Below are 24,491 nucleotides of genomic sequence, written 5' to 3' on the forward strand. Positions count from 1 at the left end.
AAAGATTCCAGGTAATGGTTAATGTAGATGTCCACCAACAAACTGAGAGAAAGATTCCAGGTAATGGTTAATGTAGATGTCCACCAACAAACTGAGAGAAAGATTCCAGGTAATGGTTAATGTAGATGTCCACCAACAAACTGAGAGAAAGATTCCAGGTAATGGTTAATGTAGATGTCCACCAACAAACTGAGAGAAAGATTCCAGGTAATGGTTAATGTAGATGTCCACCAACAAACTGAGAGAAAGATTCCAGGTAATGGTTAATGTAGATGTCCACCAACAAACTGAGAGAAAGATTCCAGGTAATGGTTAATGTAGATGTCCACCAACAAACTGAGAGAAAGATTCCAGGTAATGGTTAATGTAGATGTCCACCAACAAACTGAGAGAAAGATTCCAGGTAATGGTTAATGTAGATGTCCACCAACAAACTGAGAGAAAGATTCCAGGTAATGGTTAATGTAGATGTCCACCAACAAACTGAGAGAAAGATTCCAGGTAATGGTTAATGTAGATGTCCACCAACAAACTGAGAGAAAGATTCCAGGTAATGGTTAATGTAGATGTCCACCAACAAACTGAGAGAAAGATTCCAGGTAATGGTTAATGTAGATGTCCACCAACAAACTGAGAGAAAGATTCCAGGTAATGGTTAATGTAGATGTCCACCAACAAACTGAGAGAAAGATTCCAGGTAATGGTTAATGTAGATGTCCACCAACAAACTGAGAGAAAGATTCCAGGTAATGGTTAATGTAGATGTCCACCAACAAACTGAGAGAAAGATTCCAGGTAATGGTTAATGTAGATGTCCACCAACAAACTGAGAGAAAGATTCCAGGTAATGGTTAATGTAGATGTCCACCAACAAACTGAGAGAAAGATTCCAGGTAATGGTTAATGTAGATGTCCACCAACAAACTGAGAGAAAGATTCCAGGTAATGGTTAATGTAGATGTCCACCAACAAACTGAGAGAAAGATTCCAGGTAATGGTTAATGTAGATGTCCACCAACAAACTGAGAGAAAGATTCCAGGTAATGGTTAATGTACAAGATGTCCACCAACAAACTGAGAGAAAGATTCCAGGTAATGGTTAATGTATAAGATGTCCACCAACAAGCTGAGAGAAAGATTCCAGGTAATGGTTAATGTAGATGTCCACCAACAAACTGAGAGAAAGATTCCAGGTAATGGTTAATGTAGATGTCCACCAACAAACTGAGAGAAAGATTCCAGGTAATGGTTAATGTAGATGTCCACCAACAAACTGAGAGAAAGATTCCAGGTAATGGTTAATGTAGATGTCCACCAACAAACTGAGAGAAAGATTCCAGGTAATGGTTAATGTAGATGTCCACCAACAAACTGAGAGAAAGATTCCAGGTAATGGTTAATGTAGATGTCCACCAACAAACTGAGAGAAAGATTCCAGGTAATGGTTAATGTAGATGTCCACCAACAAACTGAGAGAAAGATTCCAGGTAATGGTTAATGTAGATGTCCACCAACAAACTGAGAGAAAGATTCCAGGTAATGGTTAATGTAGATGTCCACCAACAAACTGAGAGAAAGATTCCAGGTAATGGTTAATGTAGATGTCCACCAACAAACTGAGAGAAAGATTCCAGGTAATGGTTAATGTAGATGTCCACCAACAAACTGAGAGAAAGATTCCAGGTAATGGTTAATGTACAAGATGTCCACCAACAAACTGAGAGAAAGATTCCAGGTAATGGTTAATGTATAAGATGTCCACCAACAAGCTGAGAGAAAGATTCCAGGTAATGGTTAATGTAGATGTCCACCAACAAACTGAGAGAAAGATTCCAGGTAATGGTTAATGTAGATGTCCACCAACAAACTGAGAGAAAGATTCCAGGTAATGGTTAATGTAGATGTCCACCAACAAACTGAGAGAAAGATTCCAGGTAATGGTTAATGTAGATGTCCACCAACAAACTGAGAGAAAGATTCCAGGTAATGGTTAATGTAGATGTCCACCAACAAACTGAGAGAAAGATTCCAGGTAATGGTTAATGTAGATGTCCACCAACAAACTGAGAGAAAGATTCCAGGTAATGGTTAATGTAGATGTCCACCAACAAACTGAGAGAAAGATTCCAGGTAATGGTTAATGTAGATGTCCACCAACAAACTGAGAGAAAGATTCCAGGTAATGGTTAATGTACAAGATGTCCACCAACAAGCTGAGAGAAAGATTCCAGGTAATGGTTAATGTATAAGATGTCCACCAACAAACTGAGAGAAAGATTCCAGGTAATGGTTAATGTAGATGTCCACCAACAAACTGAGAGAAAGATTCCAGGTAATGGTTAATGTACAAGATGTCCACCAACAAACTGAGAGAAAGATTCCAGGTAATGGTTAATGTAGATGTCCACCAACAAACTGAGAGAAAGATTCCAGGTAATGGTTAATGTATAAGATGTCCACCAACAAGCTGAGAGAAAGATTCCAGGTAATGGTTAATGTAGATGTCCACCAACAAACTGAGAGAAAGATTCCAGGTAATGGTTAATGTAGATGTCCACCAACAAACTGAGAGAAAGATTCCAGGTAATGGTTAATGTAGATGTCCACCAACAAACTGAGAGAAAGATTCCAGGTAATGGTTAATGTAGATGTCCACCAACAAACTGAGAGAAAGATTCCAGGTAATGGTTAATGTAGATGTCCACCAACAAACTGAGAGAAAGATTCCAGGTAATGGTTAATGTACAAGATGTCCACCAACAAGCTGAGAGAAAGATTCCAGGTAATGGTTAATGTATAAGATGTCCACCAACAAGCTGAGAGAAAGATTCCAGGTAATGGTTAATGTAGATGTCCACCAACAAACTGAGAGAAAGATTCCAGGTAATGGTTAATGTAGATGTCCACCAACAAACTGAGAGAAAGATTCCAGGTAATGGTTAATGTAGATGTCCACCAACAAACTGAGAGAAAGATTCCAGGTAATGGTTAATGTAGATGTCCACCAACAAACTGAGAGAAAGATTCCAGGTAATGGTTAATGTAGATGTCCACCAACAAACTGAGAGAAAGATTCCAGGTAATGGTTAATGTAGATGTCCACCAACAAACTGAGAGAAAGATTCCAGGTAATGGTTAATGTAGATGTCCACCAACAAACTGAGAGAAAGATTCCAGGTAATGGTTAATGTAGATGTCCACCAACAAACTGAGAGAAAGATTCCAGGTAATGGTTAATGTAGATGTCCACCAACAAACTGAGAGAAAGATTCCAGGTAATGGTTAATGTACAAGATGTCCACCAACAAGCTGAGAGAAAGATTCCAGGTAATGGTTAATGTAGATGTCCACCAACAAACTGAGAGAAAGATTCCAGGTAATGGTTAATGTAGATGTCCACCAACAAACTGAGAGAAAGATTCCAGGTAATGGTTAATGTACAAGATGTCCACCAACAAACTGAGAGAAAGATTCCAGGTAATGGTTAATGTATAAGATGTCCACCAACAAACTGAGAAAGATTCCAGGTAATGGTTAATGTAGATGTCCACTAACAAGCTGAGAGAAAGATTCCAGGTAATGGTTAATGTACAAGATGTCCACCAACAAACTGAGAGAAAGATTCCAGGTAATGGTTAATGTAGATGTCCACCAACAAACTGAGAGAAAGATTCCAGGTAATGGTTAATGTATAAGATGTCCACCAACAAACTGAGAGAAAGATTCCAGGTAATGGTTAATGTAGATGTCCACCAACAAACTGAGAGAAAGATTCCAGGTAATGGTTAATGTAGATGTCCACCAACAAACTGAGAGAAAGATTCCAGGTAATGGTTAATGTAGATGTCCACCAACAAACTGAGAGAAAGATTCCAGGTAATGGTTAATGTAGATGTCCACCAACAAACTGATGTCCACCAACAAACTGAGAGAAAGATTCCAGGTAATGGTTAATGTACAAGATGTCCACCAACAAACTGAGAGAAAGATTCCAGGTAATGGTTAATGTAGATGTCCACCAACAAACTGAGAGAAAGATTCCAGGTAATGGTTAATGTAGATGTCCACCAACAAACTGATGTCCACCAACAAACTGAGAGAAAGATTCCAGGTAATGGTTAATGTAGATGTCCACCAACAAACTGATTCCAGGTAATGGTTAATGTAGATGTCCACCAACAAACTGAGAGAAAGATTCCAGGTAATGGTTAATGTAGATGTCCACCAACAAACTGAGAGAAAGATTCCAGGTAATGGTTAATGTAGATGTCCACCAACAAACTGAGAGAAAGATTCCAGGTAATGGTTAATGTATTCCAGGTAATGATGTCCACCAACAAACTGAGAGAAAGATTCCAGGTAATGGTTAATGTAGATGTCCACCAACAAACTGAGAGAAAGATTCCAGGTAATGGTTAATGTACAAGATGTCCACCAACAAGCTGAGAGAAAGATTCCAGGTAATGGTTAATGTATAAGATGTCCACCAACAAACTGAGAAAGATTCCAGGTAATGGTTAATGTAGATGTCCACCAACAAACTGAGAGAAAGATTCCAGGTAATGGTTAATGTAGATGTCCACCAACAAACTGAGAGAAAGATTCCAGGTAATGGTTAATGTAGATGTCCACCAACAAACTGAGAGAAAGATTCCAGGTAATGGTTAATGTACAAGATGTCCACCAACAAACTGAGAGAAAGATTCCAGGTAATGGTTAATGTATAAGATGTCCACCAACAAACTGAGAAAGATTCCAGGTAATGGTTAATGTATAAGATGTCCACCAACAAACTGAGAGAAAGATTCCAGGTAATGGTTAATGTACAAGATGTCCACCAACAAACTGAGAGAAAGATTCCAGGTAATGGTTAATGTAGATGTCCACCAACAAACTGAGAGAAAGATTCCAGGTAATGGTTAATGTATAAGATGTCCACCAACAAACTGAGAGAAAGATTCCAGGTAATGGTTAATGTAGATGTCCACCAACAAACTGAGAGAAAGATTCCAGGTAATGGTTAATGTAGATGTCCACCAACAAACTGAGAAAGATTCCAGGTAATGGTTAATGTAGATGTCCACCAACAAACTGAGAGAAAGATTCCAGGTAATGGTTAATGTAGATGTCCACCAACAAACTGAGAGAAAGATTCCAGGTAATGGTTAATGTAGATGTCCACCAACAAACTGAGAGAAAGATTCCAGGTAATGGTTAATGTAGATGTCCACCAACAAACTGAGAGAAAGATTCCAGGTAATGGTTAATGTAGATGTCCACCAACAAACTGAGAGAAAGATTCCAGGTAATGGTTAATGTACAAGATGTCCACCAACAAGCTGAGAGAAAGATTCCAGGTAATGGTTAATGTATAAGATGTCCACCAACAAACTGAGAAAGATTCCAGGTAATGGTTAATGTAGATGTCCACTAACAAGCTGAGAGAAAGATTCCAGGTAATGGTTAATGTACAAGATGTCCACCAACAAACTGAGAGAAAGATTCCAGGTAATGGTTAATGTAGATGTCCACCAACAAACTGAGAGAAAGATTCCAGGTAATGGTTAATGTAGATGTCCACCAACAAACTGAGAGAAAGATTCCAGGTAATGGTTAATGTAGATGTCCACCAACAAACTGAGAGAAAGATTCCAGGTAATGGTTAATGTAGATGTCCACCAACAAACTGAGAGAAAGATTCCAGGTAATGGTTAATGTAGATGTCCACCAACAAACTGAGAGAAAGATTCCAGGTAATGGTTAATGTAGATGTCCACCAACAAACTGAGAGAAAGATTCCAGGTAATCGTTAATGTAGATGTCCACCAACAAACTGAGAGAAAGATTCCAGGTAATGGTTAATGTAGATGTCCACCAACAAACTGAGAGAAAGATTCCAGGTAATGGTTAATGTAGATGTCCACCAACAAACTGAGAAAGATTCCAGGTAATGGTTAATGTAGATGTCCACCAACAAACTGAGAGAAAGATTCCAGGTAATGGTTAATGTAGATGTCCACCAACAAACTGAGAGAAAGATTCCAGGTAATGGTTAATGTAGATGTCCACCAACAAACTGAGAAAGATTCCAGGTAATGGTTAATGTAGATGTCCACCAACAAACTGAGAGAAAGATTCCAGGTAATGGTTAATGTAGATGTCCACCAACAAACTGAGAGAAAGATTCCAGGTAATGGTTAATGTAGATGTCCACCAACAAATTGAGAGAAAGATTCCAGGTAATGGTTAATGTACAAGATGTCCACCAACAAGCTGAGAGAAAGATTCCAGGTAATGGTTAATGTATAAGATGTCCACCAACAAACTGAGAAAGATTCCAGGTAATGGTTAATGTACAAGATGTCCACCAACAAACTGAGAGAAAGATTCCAGGTAATGGTTAATGTAGATGTCCACCAACAAACTGAGAGAAAGATTCCAGGTAATGGTTAATGTAGATGTCCACCAACAAACTGAGAGAAAGATTCCAGGTAATGCTTAATGTACAAGATGTCCACCAACAAACTGAGAGAAAGATTCCAGGTAATGGTTAATGTACAAGATGTCCACCAGCAAACTGAGAGAAAGATTCCAGGTAATGGTTAATGTAGATGTCCACCAACAAACTGAGAGAAAGATTCCAGGTAATGGTTAATGTAGATGTCCACCAACAAACTGAGAGAAAGATTCCAGGTAATGGTTAATGTAGATGTCCACCAACAAATTGAGAGAAAGATTCCAGGTAATGGTTAATGTACAAGATGTCCACCAACAAACTGAGAGAAAGATTCCAGGTAATGGTTAATGTATAAGATGTCCACCAACAAACTGAGAGAAAGATTCCAGGTAATGGTTAATGTACAAGATGTCCACCAACAAACTGACAGAAAGATTCCAGGTAATGCTTAATGTACAAGATGTCCACCAACAAACTGAGAGAGAAAGATTCCAGGTAATGCTTAATGTACAAGATGTCCACCAACAAACTGAGAGAAAGATTCCAGGTAATGGTTAATGTAGATGTCCACCAACAAACTGAGAAAGATTTCAGGTAATCGTTAATGTATAAGATGTCCACCAACAAACTGAGAGAAAGATTCCAGGTAATGGTTAATGGTTCCATTCATAAACTCAAATATTCTCCGCCTGAGAACATGGTGATATAAAATTCTGATTATGCCAGTTTGAGTGGGGGTGGCGTGGCGTGGGCTATGCTTTGTTAAGACATTTTGTATAAGATTACATCTTTATAAGATCTAAAATTTAAACAGAATAATAAATTATGTTGTTTATGTTTATTACTATTTGGAGATAATCTTTTACCAAAATATCCTTTGGTATCTGGTATGAACAAACATATATATAAATAGACCTATGAATAAAAAGATAGATTGTGTCATTAAATGTGTTATTTGTTGCATACTGTCAGTTTGTGTCATTAAATGTGTTATTTGTTGCATACTGTCAGTTTGTGGCTTTGTCTTTTTCTTTTTTTAATGCTCTTGGAATTTTGTTTTATATACATTCATATTTTTTAATTATTAGATTATATAGAATATAAGTAGATACGTCAATATTATATATAAATGTCTGTCTGTGTGTGTATATTTATATATATATATATATATATATATATATATATATATATATATATATATATATATATATATATATATACATACATGTATATGTTAATTCCTTGAAAGTTTGTTAAATAAATGTTCATGTTGTTTTAGTGTCATTTAATTGTAAGTTACTATAAGTATATAACTGATTACATTGTAAGTTACTATAAGTATATAACTGATTACATTGTAAGTTACTATAAGTATATAACTGATTACATTGGCTGTTTTCTGTAGGAGGTGGACACCAGTGGAAGAGGGGAAATTGTCTTTGAGCAGTTCTCTGCTCTCTACCACAAGTTGGTCAATGTGAAAAGTGTAAGTACCGTTAGGAAACTATCATGTTGATATGTTGTCATAGATATAGCATGTCAGATAATTTGACGTTGGTCAGTGTGAAAAGTGTAAGTACCGTGTAGAAACTATCATGTTGATATATTCTCATAGATATAGCATGTCAGAGAATTTGACGTTGGTCAATGTTAAAAGTATAAGTACCGTGTAGAAACTATCATGTTGATATGTTCTCAAGTTATAGCATGTCAGAGAATTTTACTAACATATACTCAGGGTTTAAACTCTCATTGGTCTAATTGCCAATGTAAAATAAAATTTAATTTTGCAAATTATATTGGAGCATTAGCTTAAGGTTTCCATAAACAGCTTCCAAGCTACAAAAGTTTGAGGTTTCTCGGAAGCTTTTGAAACTTGTCTGGAGCTATGAGTAATTGTAAAGATAATTAATCAAAAACTATTATTAACAGTGTCTATTGATTCAAAATAATTTAAAACTATTTTTTATATGTACAGTAGAATCTCATTGGCTCGAACACTGTCGGTGCATCAAAGTCTGTTCGACCCATCGGGTAGTTCGAACCATACATTCGGCCGTTGTTGGGTGTTTCTGTAACAAAAAAACCAATCGGAACACCTCCCATATTTTCATAAAACTGGCTTGGGCGAGTTGGTCTGATTGACTCATGAGTAACGAAGTCGTCGTCAAATGTCGGATGAGATACATATTTGTAACTATTATTTATCACCATTAAATAAACAAATAATAAACACACTGGTAGTCTATTTATAAATATTTATTTATTTAAAAAATCGTTCTTTACTATGCTGTTGAATAATCTTTTGCGACATATTGACAATGTTGAGAAAAAAATGAATGCATGAAGCACAGGCGGATGGCCTTTACCTGTTACTACATTACATTGATCTCTCCTGTATTTCAAGTTAAAAACAGAATATGCCGACGCTCAGGCATAGAGTAGCAATTAAAATGAATAAAGTAAACCGGCGAGGCCTGGCTAGGCTCACCAATTGATTGGTGTTACATGCAAGGTTCATTCAGCTGACGATTATCGTAGTACAATTGCCTGTACTAGAAAGATAATTACCGATAGGTGCTAAATAAACAACATGATAAGCCGGCATATGATCTAGGATTAATTCGTTCCACTTCCGAATTTATAATAACTTACTTTAATACTGACGTAAAAGGGTCGATAAAAAATTTGTACATAAATAATTCTTTGTATTTCTTCGGATAGACTTAATTGTTCAAGCTAAATATGTTGAATTTTACAGTTCAGACCAATAAACTGGTTCGAGAGAAAGCTTCTGTTCGACCCTAGGGGTATTCGACCAATCAGGACCAAAATAAAAGGGTTTAATAGAGAGAAAAATCGGGACATTGTTCTTGGTTCGAGAATACTGGTAGGTTCAACCGTTGGGCGTTCGAGTCAATGAGATTCTACTGTATATATACTTTGTGGGAGAAAAAATATCAGAAATTTTGAAAAATGTCTTGTAGCCATGAATTCTGACAATATTTTCATAATATTCTAGGAATTTATCTTTATAATTGGTCAGATTGCATAGTAATTAATGAATACATTGTTGAGAAATATGGGTGTTGAAAATGTCAAACAGTATTCTGTGGTAGTACTATTATGGCGTTTAGAGACTTAACTTACATATAAATGTTTGTTTTGCTTTCAGATAATAACAGATAATTTTGAAAATTACTTTGAAACAGTTGGTGATGAAAGGTACTTACTTTTTGCTTTAAATTTCTATTATTGCTTAATGTTAAACTTTAAGCTTTCATGAATTTATGGAAGTGTTGACCAATTTTAAAATGTCTATTATTAGTCTGTTGTTCTTCTTGTGGCGAAATAAGACTTGACTAATGGAGTTCAGTATTTTTTTATACTTTATTTTTAAAATACATGACAAAGCATATGTTTTACTGTTCATCCACAAAATCTTTTTAATTTAAAGTAAGTACAGTGAAATCTGTGTTAAGCAGTCACTGAAAGGGGAATCAGAAGGTGAGTACAGTGAAATCTGTGTTAAGCAGTCACTGAAAGGGGAATCAGAAGGTGAGTACAGTGAAATCTGTGTTAAGCAGTCACTGAAAGGGGAATCAGAAGGTGAGTACAGTGAAATCTGTGTTAAGCAGTCACTGAAAGGGGAATCAGAAGGTGAGTACAGTGAAATCTGTGTTAAGCAGTCACTGAAAGGGGAATCAGAAGGTGAGTACAGTGAAATCTGTGTTAAGCAGTCACTGAAAGGGGAATCAGAAGGTGAGTACAGTGAAATCTGTGTTAAGCAGTCACTGAAAGGGGAATCAGAAAGTGGCCTTTTAAGACAGGGGGCACGTAGCCCAGTGGTTAAGCACTCACTTGATGTTTGGTCGGTGTAGGATCGATCTCTGTCGGGCTGTTTCTCGCTCCAGCCAGTGCAACCACGACTGGTATTCAAAGGCTGTGGTATGTGCTATCTTGACTGGGATGGTGCATATAAAAGATCCCTTGCTACTAATGGAAATATGTAGCAGGTTTCCTTTCTGATACTATACGTAAAAATTATCAAATGTTTGACATCCAATAGCAAATGATTAATAAATCAGTGTGCTCTAGTGGTGTCATTAAACAAAACACATTTCTTTTAAGACATGTGGCTGCTTAATACTGGTCAGTTTGTTTTATATACGGTGATTTGGGAAAATAAAAATGTTGCCTCCTTACCAAATGTCTTCACCAAGTGAAGCAGATTCTCTCGGTCAGCATCATTTTATCACATCAATGTTTCTTTCAGGAGAATGGGTGTCCAAAGATTTCAGCAATTTCTTCTCAATGAACAAAAGGTGAGAAATGAGAGTTTATCAACAGATCCAACAAACAATACTGTTGGATATCCAGACTGATGTCTCCATTTGTCTTATAGCTTATCCATGATATCCATGTCATAAACCCATGTGATAGTTTAGTGTATTAACTCGGTTAACAATGGTATGCAAATTTAAAGGTATATGCGAATTTAAAGATATATACGAATTTGCAATGTCTTTAGTTGCTGTAAATGGGTCATTTGTTTACAAACCAACAAGACCTGTATACCTGAGCATAATGTTTTATTAAGATTTAATTATGTGTGACGTCAAACTAGTTTGTGATAATCGTGATGACGTTATATTACCAATGGAGGTACTTTAGTACCGTAATGTACTCAATATCAAATGAAAATGTTATTTAAGAAGTGTTATAGGATAATAGAATTCACTACTCATGTTTTTCAATATGTGAAATATCAACCTCCCTCTAGTTAATCTGTATTTATCTCGGCAGAGCCTTGACAAATACCGATTAACATAGACTCAGTTGATATTTTCCATATTAAAAACCATTAAAAACACTTGTGATGAATCCTCTATATATAACAGTGTTTATTACTCAAGTGTCCTGTAGAAATGTCCTGGTTATATGTTGATATTTTCCATATTAAAAAACATTAAAAACACTTGTGATGAATCCTCTATATATAACAGTGTTTATTACTCAAGTGTCCTGTAGAAATGTCCTGGTTATATGTTGATATTTTCCATATTAAAAAACATTAAAAACACTTGTGATGAATCCTCTATATATAACAGTGTTTATTACTCAAGTGTCCTGTAGACATGTCCTGGTTATATGTTGATATTTTCCATATTAAAAAACATTAAAAACACTTGTGATGAATCCTCTATATATAACAGTGTTTATTACTCAAGTGTCCTGTAGACATGTCCTGTTTATATGTTGATATTTTCCATATTAAAAAACCATTAAAAACACTTGTGATGAATCCTCTATATATAACAGTGTTTATTACTCAAGTGTCCTGTAGACATGTCCTGTTTATATGTTGATATTTTCCATATTAAAAAACATTAAAAATTTAAAAACCATTAAAAACACTTGTGATGAATCCTCTATATATAATAGTGTTTATTACTCAAGTGTCCTGTAGACATATCCTGGTTATATGTTGATATTTTCCATATTAAAAAACATTAAAAACACTTGTGATGAATCCTCTATATATAACAGTGTTTATTACTCAAGTGTCCTGTAGACATGTCCTGGTTATATGTTGATATTTTGCATATTAAAAACATTAAAAACACTTGTGATGAATCCTCTATATATAACAGTGTTTATTACTCAAGTGTCCTGTAGACATGTCCTGGTTATATGTTGATATTTTCTATATTAAAAACATTAAAAACACTTGTGATGAATCCTCTATATATAACAGTGTTTATTACTCAAGTGTCCTGTAGACATGTCCTGGTTATATGTTGATATTTTGCATATTAAAAAACATTAAAAACACTTGTGATGAATCCTCTATATATAACAGTGTTTATTACTCAAGTGTCCTGTAGACATGTCCTGGTTATATGTTGATATTTTCTATATTAAAAACATTAAAAACACTTGTGATGAATCCTCTATATATAACAGTGTTTATTACTCAAGTGTCCTGTAGACATGTCCTGGTTATATGTTGATATTTTCTATATTAAAAACATTAAAAACACTTGTGATGAATCCTCTATATATAACAGTGTTTATTACTCAAGTGTCCTCAAGTGACATGTCCTGTTTACATGCTAGGTCAGGACTAGAGAGTTCTTATGTAACAGATTGTAAATGGTTTACAACCAACTACTGTTACCAACTACTGCCTGTATCAAAGGTCAAGGTTACTGTTACTAAAAATTAAGACATCTTCCAACTTCATTTTGTCTCTAATTTTTATGTATACATCCAATAGCCAATGATTATTAAACCAATGTGCTCTAGTGGTGTCGTTAAATAAAACAAACTTCTCTGATTTTATTAAAACTTCACTAGGAATAGGATCATGATATCTTGGGTTAGGTTTGGGTTTTTTAGCCTTTTGTTGTCAAAGGTCAAGGTCACTGTTACTGAAGGGGTGGGATGTAGCCCAGTGGTAAAGCACACTCCTGATGCACGGTCGGTCTAGTCAGTGGGCCCATTGGGCTATTTCTTGTACCAGCCAGTGCACCGCGATTGGTATATCAAAGGCTGTGGTATGTGCTATCCTGTCTGTGGGATGGTACATATAAAAGATTCCTTGCTACTAATGGAAAAATGTTGCGGGTTTCCTCTACGATTGTGTCAAAATGACTATATGTTTGACATCTCTAGTGGTGTTGTTAAATCAAACAAAAAAAACTGTTTCTGAAAACAGAAATTACAGTATTATTGCCAAACTGTGACGGGATTTGAAGCATTCTTTTCTGATGTCTGTTTCATTTAACTTGTGATGAGTATTTGTTCTTTAACCTCCAGGATCAAACTGCTCATGACTTGACTGTTGTTCGGAACATAATGATGAGGTTCCTAGATGAGATGGTGCGAGCTGCTGGGGGTCTGTACTTCACAGAATACGAGGTGAGTGTTGGTCATAGACAACGGTTCAAACAGAACGGAGCCAGGGATTTTTAATCTTACCTTTATGCAGTAAACATTTGAGATATAGGTATTGCTTTACCAGTGGTGGCGGCATTGTCAACTTTTGGGTTTATCTCACAAACTGTCTTACATTCGTAAAACTTGGTTTGTACTTAGATCTATGAATGCCCATTTTGACATCCATTTCGACATCTGTTAAAAAAAACCCACTTATTAAATTTTAATTTTAATTGATTTTGTTGTTTTTTAAGTTTAATTGTTTTTAAACATTGATATGAACATCTACGAATGCAACTATCAGTGACGCCGAATACGTTTTTAATAAGTGAGATATTTAATTGTGTATAATTCTTGTTAATATGTTTTAATTTCCATGTGGAGTAATTGTAGTAGAGAAATTGTAAAGCTGGAAATACAGAAATTGTAGTGTGTTTAGATTGCTATTAGGACTAAGAATTTACAGACTGACTTTTTCACACATGCTGTTTATATTTAGCATTTGACGAGTCTCTGTTTTCACCCTATGTTTATATTTACAGGTCAAAAGGGTATCTGTTAGCAATGCTAGTTTATATTTACAGTTCTAGGAGTACCTGTTTTGAATGTATTTACAGTTTGAAGTGTATCTATTTTGACTCTATATTTTTATCTACAGTTCAAGGAATATCTGTTTTTAACTTTTGTGTTATATTTACAGTTCGAAGAGTATCTATTTAAAGTTCAGTTTGAGAAGTACCTGTTTTTACCCTGTGTTTATATTTATAGTACGATGAGTGTGTTTTTACCAGATGTTTATATTTACAGTTGAGGAGTACCTGTTTTTACCCCGTGTTTATATTTACAGTTCGAGGAGTGTCTGTTTTTACCAGATGTTTATATTTACAGTTCGAGGAGTACCTGTTTTTACCAGATGTTTATATTATAGTACGAGGAGTGTCTGTTTTTACCAGATGTTTATATTTACAATTCGAGGAGTACCTGTTTTTACCCAGGGTTTATATTTACAGTTCAAGGAGTGTCTGTTTTTACCCCCTTTTTTATATTTACAATTTGAGGAGTACCTGTTTTTACCAGATGTTTATATTTACAGTTCGAGGAGTACCTGTTTTTACCAGATGTTTATATTTACAGTTTGAGGAGTACCTGTTTTTACCCTGTGTTTATATTTACAGTTCGAGGAATGTCTGTTTTTACCAGATGTTTATATTTACATTTTGAGGAGTATCTGTTTTTATCAGATGTTTATATTTACAATTTGAGGAGTACCTGTTTTTACCAGATGTTTATATTTACAGTTCGAGGAGTATCCGTTTTTACCCTGTGTTTATATTTACAGTTCGAGGAGTATCTGTTTTTACCAGATGTTTATATTTACAGTTCGAGGAGTATCTGTTTTTACCAGATGTTTATATTTACAGTTCGAGGAGTATCTGTTTTTAACCTGTGTTTATATTTACAGTTCGAGGAGTATCTGTTTTTACCAGATGTTTAACTGGTTCAACAAAGGCCATGGTTTGTGCTATCCTGCCTGTGGGAAGCGCAAATAAAGGATCCCTTGCTGCCTGTTGTAAAAGAGAAGCCTATGTGGTGACAGCAGATTTCCTCTAAAAACAGTGTCAGAATGACCATATGTTTGACATCCAATAGCCGATGATAAGATAAAAAATCAATGTGCTAGTGGCGTCGTTAAATAATACAAACTTTTTTAGATGTTTATATTTACAGTTTGATGAGTATCTGTTTTACCCTTTGTTTATATTTACAATTCAAGGAGTATCTGTTTTTACCCTGTGTTTATATTTACAGTTCGAGGAGTACCTGTTTTTATTCGGTGTTTATATTTACAGTTCGAGAAGTTCCTGTTTTTACCATGTGTTTATATTTACAGTTTGAGGAGTATCTGTTTACCCTTTGTTTATATTTACAATTCAAGGAGTATCTGTTTTTACCCTGTGTTTATATTTACAGTTCGAGGAGTACCTGTTTTTATCCGGTGTTTATATTTACAGTTCGAGGAGTACCTGTTTTTACCATGTGTTTATATTTACAGTTTGAGGAGTATCTGTTTTACCCTTTGTTTATATTTACAATTCAAGTCATATCTGTTTTTACCCTGTGTTTATATTTACAGTTCGAGGAGTACCTGTTTTTATCCAGTGTTTATATTTACAGTTCGAGGAGTACCTGTTTTTACCCTTTGTTTATATTTACAATTCAAGGAATATCTGTTTTTACCCTGTGTTTATATTTACAGTTCGAGGAGTACCTGTTTTTATCTGGTGTTTATATTTACAGTTCGAGGAGTACCTGTTTTTACCATGTGTTTATATTTACAGTTTGAGGAGTATCTGTTTTACCCTTTGTTTATATTTACAGTTCGAGGAGTATCTGTTTTTACCCTTTGTTTATATTTACAATTCAAGGAGTATCTGTTTTTACCCTGTGTTTATATTTACAGTTCGAGGAGTACCTGTTTTTACCCTTTGTTTATATTTACAGTTTGAGGAGTATCTGTTTTACCCTTTGTTTATATTTACAATTCAAGGAGTATCTGTTTTTACCCTGTGTTTATATTTACAGTTCGAGGAGTACCTGTTTTTATCCAGTGTTTATATTTACAGTTCGAGGAGTACCTGTTTTTACCCTTTGTTTATATTTACAGTTCGAGGAGTACCTGTTTTTATCCAGTGTTTATATTTACAGTTCGAGGACTACCTGTTTTTACCCTTTGTTTATATTTACAGTTTGAGGAGTACCTGTTTTTATCCAGTGTTTATATTTACAGTTCGAGGAGTACCTGTTTTTATCCAGTGTTTATATTTACAGTTCGAGGAGTACCTGTTTTTATCCAGTGTTTATATTTACAGTTCGAGGAGTACCTGTTTTTACCCTGTTTTTATATTTACAGTTCGAGGAGTATCTGTTTTTACCCTGTGTTTATATTTACAGTTCGAGGAGTACCTGTTTTTACCCTGTGTTTATATTTACAGTTCGAGGAGTACCTGTTTTTACCCTTTGTTTATATTTACAGTTCGAGGAGTATCTGTTTTTACCCTGTGTTTATATTTACAGTTCGAGGAGTACCTGTTTTTACCCTTTGTTTATATTTACAGTTTGAGGAGTATCTGTTTTACCCTTTGTTTATATTTACAATTCAAGGAGTATCTGTTTTTACCCTGTGTTTATATTTACAGTTCGAGGAGTATCTGTTTTTACCCTGTGTTTATATTTACAGTTCGAGGAGTATCTGTTTTTACCCTGTGTTTATATTTACAGTTCGAGGAGTACCTGTTTTTATCCGGTGTTTATATTTACAGTTCGAGGAGTACCTGTTTTTACCATGTGTTTATATTTACAGTTGGAGGAGTATCTGTTTTACCCTTTGTTTATATTTACAGTTCGAGGAGTATGTTTTTACCCTGTTTTTATATTTACAGTTCGAGGAGTATCTGTTTTTACCCTTTGTTTATATTTACAATTCAAGGAGTATCTGTTTTTACCCTGTGTTTATATTTACAGTTCGAGGAGTACCTGTTTTTATCCGGTGTTTATATTTACAGTTCGAGGAGTACCTGTTTTTACCATGTGTTTATATTTACAGTTTGAGGAGTATCTGTTTTACCCTTTGTTTATATTTACAGTTCGAGGAGTATGTTTTTACCCTGTTTTTATATTTACAGTTCGAGGAGTATCTGTTTTTACCCTGTATTTATATTTACAGTTCGTGGAGTACCTTTTTTTACCCTTTGTTTATATTTACAGTTCGAGGAGTGCCCGTTTTTATCCTGTGTTTATATTTACAGTTCGAGGAGTACCTGTTTTTACCCTGTGCTTATATTTACAGTTCGAGGAGTACCTGTTTTCACCACATAACACTGTGTGGGATGTCTCCAAGGATTTGATTTCACAAGACATGAATCAGCCACTGTCCAAATACTGGATTGCTTCCTCACATAACACGTACGTCTGACTTGTAGTGGAATTTCATCTGATGACACAATAGCCTGTACATTTAATAGAAATTTATAGCTATTGATAGATGACATAATTGTTATATAGGATGGGATTTAGCTCAGTTGGTTGAGTGCTGTCTTGAGGTGCTTGCATCACAGGATCGAACCACCTCGGTGGATCCATTCAGCTGATTGGGTTTTTTCTCATTTCAACCAGTGCACCACAACTGGTCAAAGTCTTTGGTATGTGCTTTCCTGTCTGTGGGAAAGTGCATATAAAAGATCCTTTGCTGCATTAGGAAAAATGTAGCGGTTTCCCCTGATGACTACGAGTAAGAATGACCAAATGTTTGACATCTAATAGCCAATGATTAATTAATCAATGTGCTCCAGTGGTGTCGTTAAACAAAACAATTTTTTATATATGTTAGAGAGTGTTCACACTCATATGTTAGACTGTATAGCTATTGATAGATGGCATAATTGTCATATTTGGTACACTGTGGTTAGATTCTTCTTTTATTTCCAGTTTGTGTAACACTTATGTAATTTTTATGATATCACAAAGTGATATGCAAGGTGTTGGATATTGATTTAAAAAGAAGGGGTATGGGTTGTGTTTCTCAAACTGCCACAAACATGTAACATTGAGACTCTGACATCACAAACAAATATAGATGATGATAATGAGATGACGTCATAGTATTTCCCTTTTGGTATGGGATGGCATAACACTGACTGTGCTGCACAACTGTTAAACCATCTCACAGTGTCACCCCTAGGCCAGGCTACATGGAACCTGCATTGCCTGTGGGGTAATCATCTCCCACTGGGGTCATACATATTGGAGTCACACCCATCATCACACCCATGATCAGGACCCATCTTAAGAATATTTGAGGCCCCCGGGCAAAGCAATGTAGTGGGGCCCCTATTTAATAATATGAACCTTAATTTTTACTTTTCAAATTGAATTTCGGGGCCCCTAAAATCTCAGAGCTCTTGGTCAACTGCCCAGTGTGCCCATGCGATAATGTGCATAATGCCCATAATGTGGATCAAGCATGTGGCTTTATTTGCTTAACCATTGAATCTAGTGGTGCACTTACTTTGGGTTGGAGCCAGTACTAGACATGTAAAAAATCCACCATTGGCTTAGGTGGGACATGAACACAGTACCTTCCAGCCGTAAAACAGATGACTTAACCACTACACCACCAAGGCCGGTTACTGCGTGTAGAGTATTTATCTTACACCTTGTTTAATTTATTTATTCCAGATATCTAACTGGTGACCAGTTGTCCAGTGAGTCATCGGTAGAAGCGTATGCCCGGTGTTTGAGGATGGGATGCAGGTCACTCGAGTGTAAGTGGGGCTAACATCTCAGTAAAATATAAATCACATATGTAGGTTGTACATCAGTGTCACTCAAGGACCGTAATCATTTAGTGGGGAAATTTCTCTCTCTATTTCCTCTCCAATACCGATTATTTTAGGAAGTGTGATTCCCTATTTGTATGACATTTTGAGGAGTGCTATTCCACATCACCTGCTCTGTATGTATTTTGAGGAGTGTGATTCCCCCACAATTTGAGTGGTTCAGTTGCCTAACTTTTTTTCTTTTTCTTCGGTTGTTTTATTTTATATTGCGACTTATGCTTTATTGTGGAATTTGATATATCTCAAATGTTCACCCATACATCAGTTATTTCTGTTTTACAGTTGATTGCTGGGCTGGTTTTATGTCCTGTTATTTCTGTGTTACAGTTGATTGCTGGGCTGGTTTTATGTCCTGTTATTTCTGTTTCACAGTTGATTGCTGGGCTGGTTTTATGTCCTGTTATTTCTGTTTTACAGTTGATTGCTGGGCTGGTTTTATGTCCTGTTATTTCTGTGTTACAGTTGATTGCTGGGCTGGTTTTATGTCCTGTTATTTCTGTTTTACAGTTGATTGCTGGGCTGGTTTTATGTCCTGTTATTTCTGTGTTACAGTTGATTGCTGGGCTGGTTTTATGTCCTGTTATTTCTGTGTTACAGTTGATTGCTGGGCTGGTTTTATGTCCTGTTATTTCTGTTTTACAGTTGATTGCTGGGCTGGTTTTATGTCCTGTTATTTCTGTGTTACAGTTGATTGCTGGGCTGGTTTTATGTCCTGTTATTTCTGTTTTACAGTTGATTGCTGGGCTGGTTTTATGTCCTGTTATTTCTGTGTTACAGTTGATTGCTGGGCTGGTTTTATGTCCTGTTATTTCTGTTTTACAGTTGATTGCTGGGCTGGTTTTATGTCCTGTTATTTCTGTTTTACAGTTGATTGCTGGGCTGGTTTTATGTCCTGTTATTTCTGTTTTACAGTTGATTGCTGGGCTGGTTTTATGTCCTGTTATTTCTGTGTTACAGTTGATTGCTGGGCTGGTTTTATGTCCTGTTATTTCTGTGTTACAGTTGATTGCTGGGCTGGTTTTATGTCCTGTTATTTCTGTTTTACAGTTGATTGCTGGGCTGGTTTTATGTCCTGTTATTTCTGTGTTACAGTTGATTGCTGGGCTGGTTTTATGTCCTGTTATTTCTGTTTTACAGTTGATTGCTGGGCTGGTTTTATGTCCTGTTATTTCTGTGTTACAGTTGATTGCTGGGCTGGTTTTATGTCCTGTTATTTCTGTGTTACAGTTGATTGCTGGGCTGGTTTTATGTCCTGTTATTTCTGTTTTACAGTTGATTGCTGGGCTGGTTTTATGTCCTGTTATTTCGGTTTTACTGTTGATTGCTGGGCTGGGTTTTTTTTCCTGTTATTTCTGTTTCTGTTTTACAATGTACTTCTGCAATATCTCAAATGCTCACCCATACATCTGGTATTTTTCTTTTATAGTGGACTGCTGGGATGGTCCAGATGCTCACCCATACATTTTTTATTTATGTTTTATGGTACAATGTTGGAATGTATTAAATGCTCACACATACATGTGGTGTTTTTATTTTATTGAAGTTATGCTGGAATGTATTAAATTCTTACTTCCTACATCTATTATTTTTCTTTTACTTTGGTCTGTTGGGATGGTCCAGATGCTGAACCACACATTTGCTGTTGTTATTTTACAGTGGACTGTCACAATGTCGCAAATGTTTACTCATTCATCTGATATATTTTGTTTACAGTGGACTGCTGGGATGGCCCAGATGCTCACCCATACATCTATCATGGCCACACACTCACTTCCAAGATCAAATTCCTTGATGTTCTGAAGATCATCAAAGAACATGCATGGGTTGCATCAGAGTATGTCAATCATCTTATCAAAGGATATCTGTCATATTTCTAGATCTATAAATTAAGTTAACAACAATTTTTAAAAACATCCATTGATGTAAGATGAAAGATTCAGTTAACATTACATAAACCACAATCCACAGTTTAAAAAACTTCATAGAATTAAGATCATGGGATATGCTTGGATTGCATCAAAATATGTGTCTTTTGTTATAGAAAATCTGTCTTATTTATATTTCCACTCCAACCATTGCCTTCATAATTGCCTCCAAATAGCAATATTTTTAAACTACTTATTTGTTTCAACTTATCTTTTATAACCATTACTTAAAACCACTTTGTTATTATAATTGTTAAATCTCCTATAAATGTGGTTTAAAACCACTTTGTTGTTTTAAATATTATATGTTATATAATCATAGGTTAAAACCATTTTTTTTGTTATAACTGTTTCATTCTGCTATAGTTAAAAGCCACTTTATTGAAACATTCTCTGTAGCCCTAGTTTAAAACTACATTCAGATTATAGTTTAAAGTGTGTTACAGTGTCGTTTAACATTCTCTATAGCCCTAGTTTAAAACTACATTCAGATTATAGTTTAAAGTGTGTTACAGTGTCGTTTAACATTCTCTATAGCCCTAGTTTAAAACCCCGTTCAGATTATAGTTTAAAGTGTGTTACGGTGTCGTTTCACATTCCTTTCTTTGTTTCATCTTCTAGGTATCCACTGATATTGTCTATAGAAAACCACTGTAGTTTAGGGCAGCAAAGAAATATGGCCATGGCTTTCCGAGAAATATTTGGTGGTGAGTGTGATTTGCTATTACTACTAATACATATATGGGTGGGAGCAGTCAGTAGAGCATTTGTACGAAGTGCATGGGTCGTAGGATCGAACCACCTCAGTGGACTCATTCTCTGATTGTGGTTTTTTCCCCAGTCACAAACACTGCCCCAAATTGGTATATCAAATGATGTGGTAAAAGATTCTTGCTGCTAATGGAAAAATGTAGTAGTTTTCCGTTAAGACTTTATGTTAGAATTATTAAATGTTTGACATCCAATAGCCAGAGATTAATAAATAAATATGCTTTAGTGGTGTGTTGTTAAACAAAACAAACTGAAGACTATGTGTCAGAATTATTAAATGTTTGACATCCAATAGCCGGAGATTAATAAATTGGTGTTTTCTAGTGGTGTTATTAAACAAAACAAACTTTATAAATAATAAATTATGATAGGATAACAATAAAAATATTATATTCATTTATTGATGAATCATGACTTCTTCTGTAACAAGCTTTAGCATTAACATTTTTCAGTAACTATTAAAATTTTAAATTCTTGTAGCTCAAGAAAAAATTCATTGAAAGAACTTTTTTCTTCAGTTTTTGTTTTATGTTTCATTTGCAATCAGAGTAGTGGAAAACAAATCATGTAAAATTTTCTTTCCTTTTCTGTTTATATCAAATACAAAACACTAGATTTTAAAACACTGAAAGACTCAACAAAAATCTTGCTTTGTTTTTCAGATAATTTATTGGTAGAACCAGTCTGCAAGGATGCAAATTCACTACCGTCCCCTTCACAGCTGAAATACAAAATAATATTAAAGGTAAGATAAAAATTAAATAAAAACCCAGGCAAAATGATATAATCCCCTTTATCCTCTCCTCTCCCTATTATCTCATCTTAATGAAATCAGAAGGAGAGATATAGGTATTACTTTTCCAATTGCAGTAGCATCAACTTTTAACAGTGGGATGAACATTTAAGTTTTCACATATTTCTCCATTTGTCACATACTGCAAGTCCTAGAACATAGAAACTTAACTCAGTGTTATAACTTATGGTTTTTACATTTAGCTCCAGTTCTTACAAACTATAAGTCCTAGAACATAGAAACTTAACTCTGTGTTATAACTTATGGTTTTTACATTTAGCTCCAGTTCTTACCAACTATAAGTCCTAGAACATAGAAACTTAACTCAGTGTTATAACTTGGTGTTTACATTTAGCTCCAGATCTTACAAACTATAAGTCCTAGAACATAGAAACTTAACTCAGTGTTATAACTTGGTGTTTACATTTAGCTCCAGATCTTACAAACTATAAGTCCTAGAACATAGAAACTTAACTCAGTGTTATAACTTGGTGTTTACATTTAGCTCCAGATCTTACAAACTATAAGTCCTAGAACATAGAAACTTAACTCAGTGTTATAACTTGGTGTTTACATTTAGCTCCAGATCTTACAAACTATAAGTCCTAGAACATAGAAACTTAACTCAGTGTTATAACTTGGTGTTTACATTTAGCTCCAGATCTTACAAACTATAAGTCCTATACATTTCTATTAAAATTAGTTTATATTTACTCTCATTGTATTTTCAAAAAACAAGTTAAAATAAGGGCAGTAGCTAGGATCTGTTTGTTGGGGGGAGGGCAGATGAATTCTTGGAACAAACAAGCATGGACGGGGCAGGACATTTTGAAATGTAGAGGATCGGAAATACAATTTTGCAGTCACAGCGGGGAGGTTACACAGCTGAATAGAGAGATGTAAGGGACCATTATAACAACTTCTCTTTCTCATTGACCACTAACAACTAACCAATATCCTCTGTCTTGGACAGACAGCCCAAAACAGTGCTTGAACCTTGATAATAATTTAAAAAATGAAATGCTGGTCTTCGTACATTTCAGCATAAAAAGCTGCCGGAATGGGTGGATGGCAATGAGTGGAAGTACACAGTGTCCAGTGAAGACAGTAAGCAATCAGTGTCCATGTTGTTGAGTACACTTTTCTGGGGTGGGTGGGGGCATGGGGTTCTTTTAAGATTTTAGTATTTTTGCCCAGCTTTGTCAAAGCAATATTGTTTAGTATTGTCTCGCTGACTCCTAATTATCATCCATAACTATTTTTGGGTACCAAAATGTTTTCTTGATGTTACGGTTGTAACCCTGTGTACATGCTTTAACACAAAATTGCTGAATTTTGTTGGAAAACTTGTATAAAAGGAAACAGTAAAAGAATTTGGCGAGTGACAGAGCTAGCCCTGTCAGTGATATGATAATTGTTATATTAATCTGTATTACTCCCAAATGTCAGTATCTGTTGATCCATTCTTAACAAACAAACTGATAATTGGTATATTAATCTGTATTACTCCCAAATGTCAGTATCTATTGACCCATTCTTAACAAACAAACTGATATTTGGTATATTAATCTGTATTACTCCCAAATGTCAGTATCTATTGACCCATTCTTAACAAACAAAGTGATAATTGGTATATTAATCTGTATTACTCCCAAATGTCAGTATCTGTTGACCCATTCTTAACAAACAAACAGTAACAAACAAACAAACTGATAATTGGTATATTAATCTGTATTACTCCCAAATGTCAGTATCTGTTGACCCATTCTTAACAAACAAACTGATAATTGGTATATTAATCTGTATTACTCCCAAATGTCAGTATCTATTAATCCATTCTTAACAAGCAAACTGATAATTGGTATATTAATCTGTATTACTCCCAAATGTCAGTATCTATTGACCCATTCTTAACAAACAAACTGATAATTGGTATATTAATCTGTATTACTCCCAAATGTCAGTATCTGTTGACCCATTCTTAACAAACAAACTGATAATTGGTATATTAATCTGTATTACTCCCAAATGTCAGTATCTATTGATCCATTCTTAACAAACAAACTGATAATTGGTATATTAATCTGTATTACTCCCAAATGTCAGTATCTATTGATCCATTCTTAACAAACAAACTGATAATTGGTATATTAATCTGTATTACTCCCAAATGTCAGTATCTGTTGACCCATTCTTAACAAACAAAC

General features: G+C 35.1%; 1 protein-coding gene across 2 annotated transcripts in view; it reads left to right on the forward strand.

Moving 5' to 3' along the window:
* LOC121388579 (1-phosphatidylinositol 4,5-bisphosphate phosphodiesterase gamma-1-like) overlaps positions 1–24,491 on the forward strand; it is a 125,517-nt gene that overhangs the window by 37,571 nt on the left and 63,455 nt on the right. For both annotated transcript variants that reach the window (XM_041519970.1, XM_041519971.1), the window contains exons 6-15: positions 7,863–7,943; positions 9,633–9,682; positions 10,734–10,782; positions 13,280–13,381; positions 17,247–17,362; positions 18,635–18,720; positions 20,509–20,629; positions 21,342–21,427; positions 22,154–22,236; positions 23,328–23,391. In XM_041519970.1, coding sequence (XP_041375904.1) covers positions 7,863–7,943; positions 9,633–9,682; positions 10,734–10,782; positions 13,280–13,381; positions 17,247–17,362; positions 18,635–18,720; positions 20,509–20,629; positions 21,342–21,427; positions 22,154–22,236; positions 23,328–23,391 — 838 coding nt within the window. The remainder of the gene's footprint in view (positions 1–7,862; positions 7,944–9,632; positions 9,683–10,733; positions 10,783–13,279; positions 13,382–17,246; positions 17,363–18,634; positions 18,721–20,508; positions 20,630–21,341; positions 21,428–22,153; positions 22,237–23,327; positions 23,392–24,491) is intronic.

This window comes from Gigantopelta aegis, chromosome 14, assembly GCF_016097555.1.
Source record: "Gigantopelta aegis isolate Gae_Host chromosome 14, Gae_host_genome, whole genome shotgun sequence".
Classification (NCBI taxonomy): Eukaryota; Metazoa; Mollusca; class Gastropoda; order Neomphalida; family Peltospiridae; genus Gigantopelta; species Gigantopelta aegis.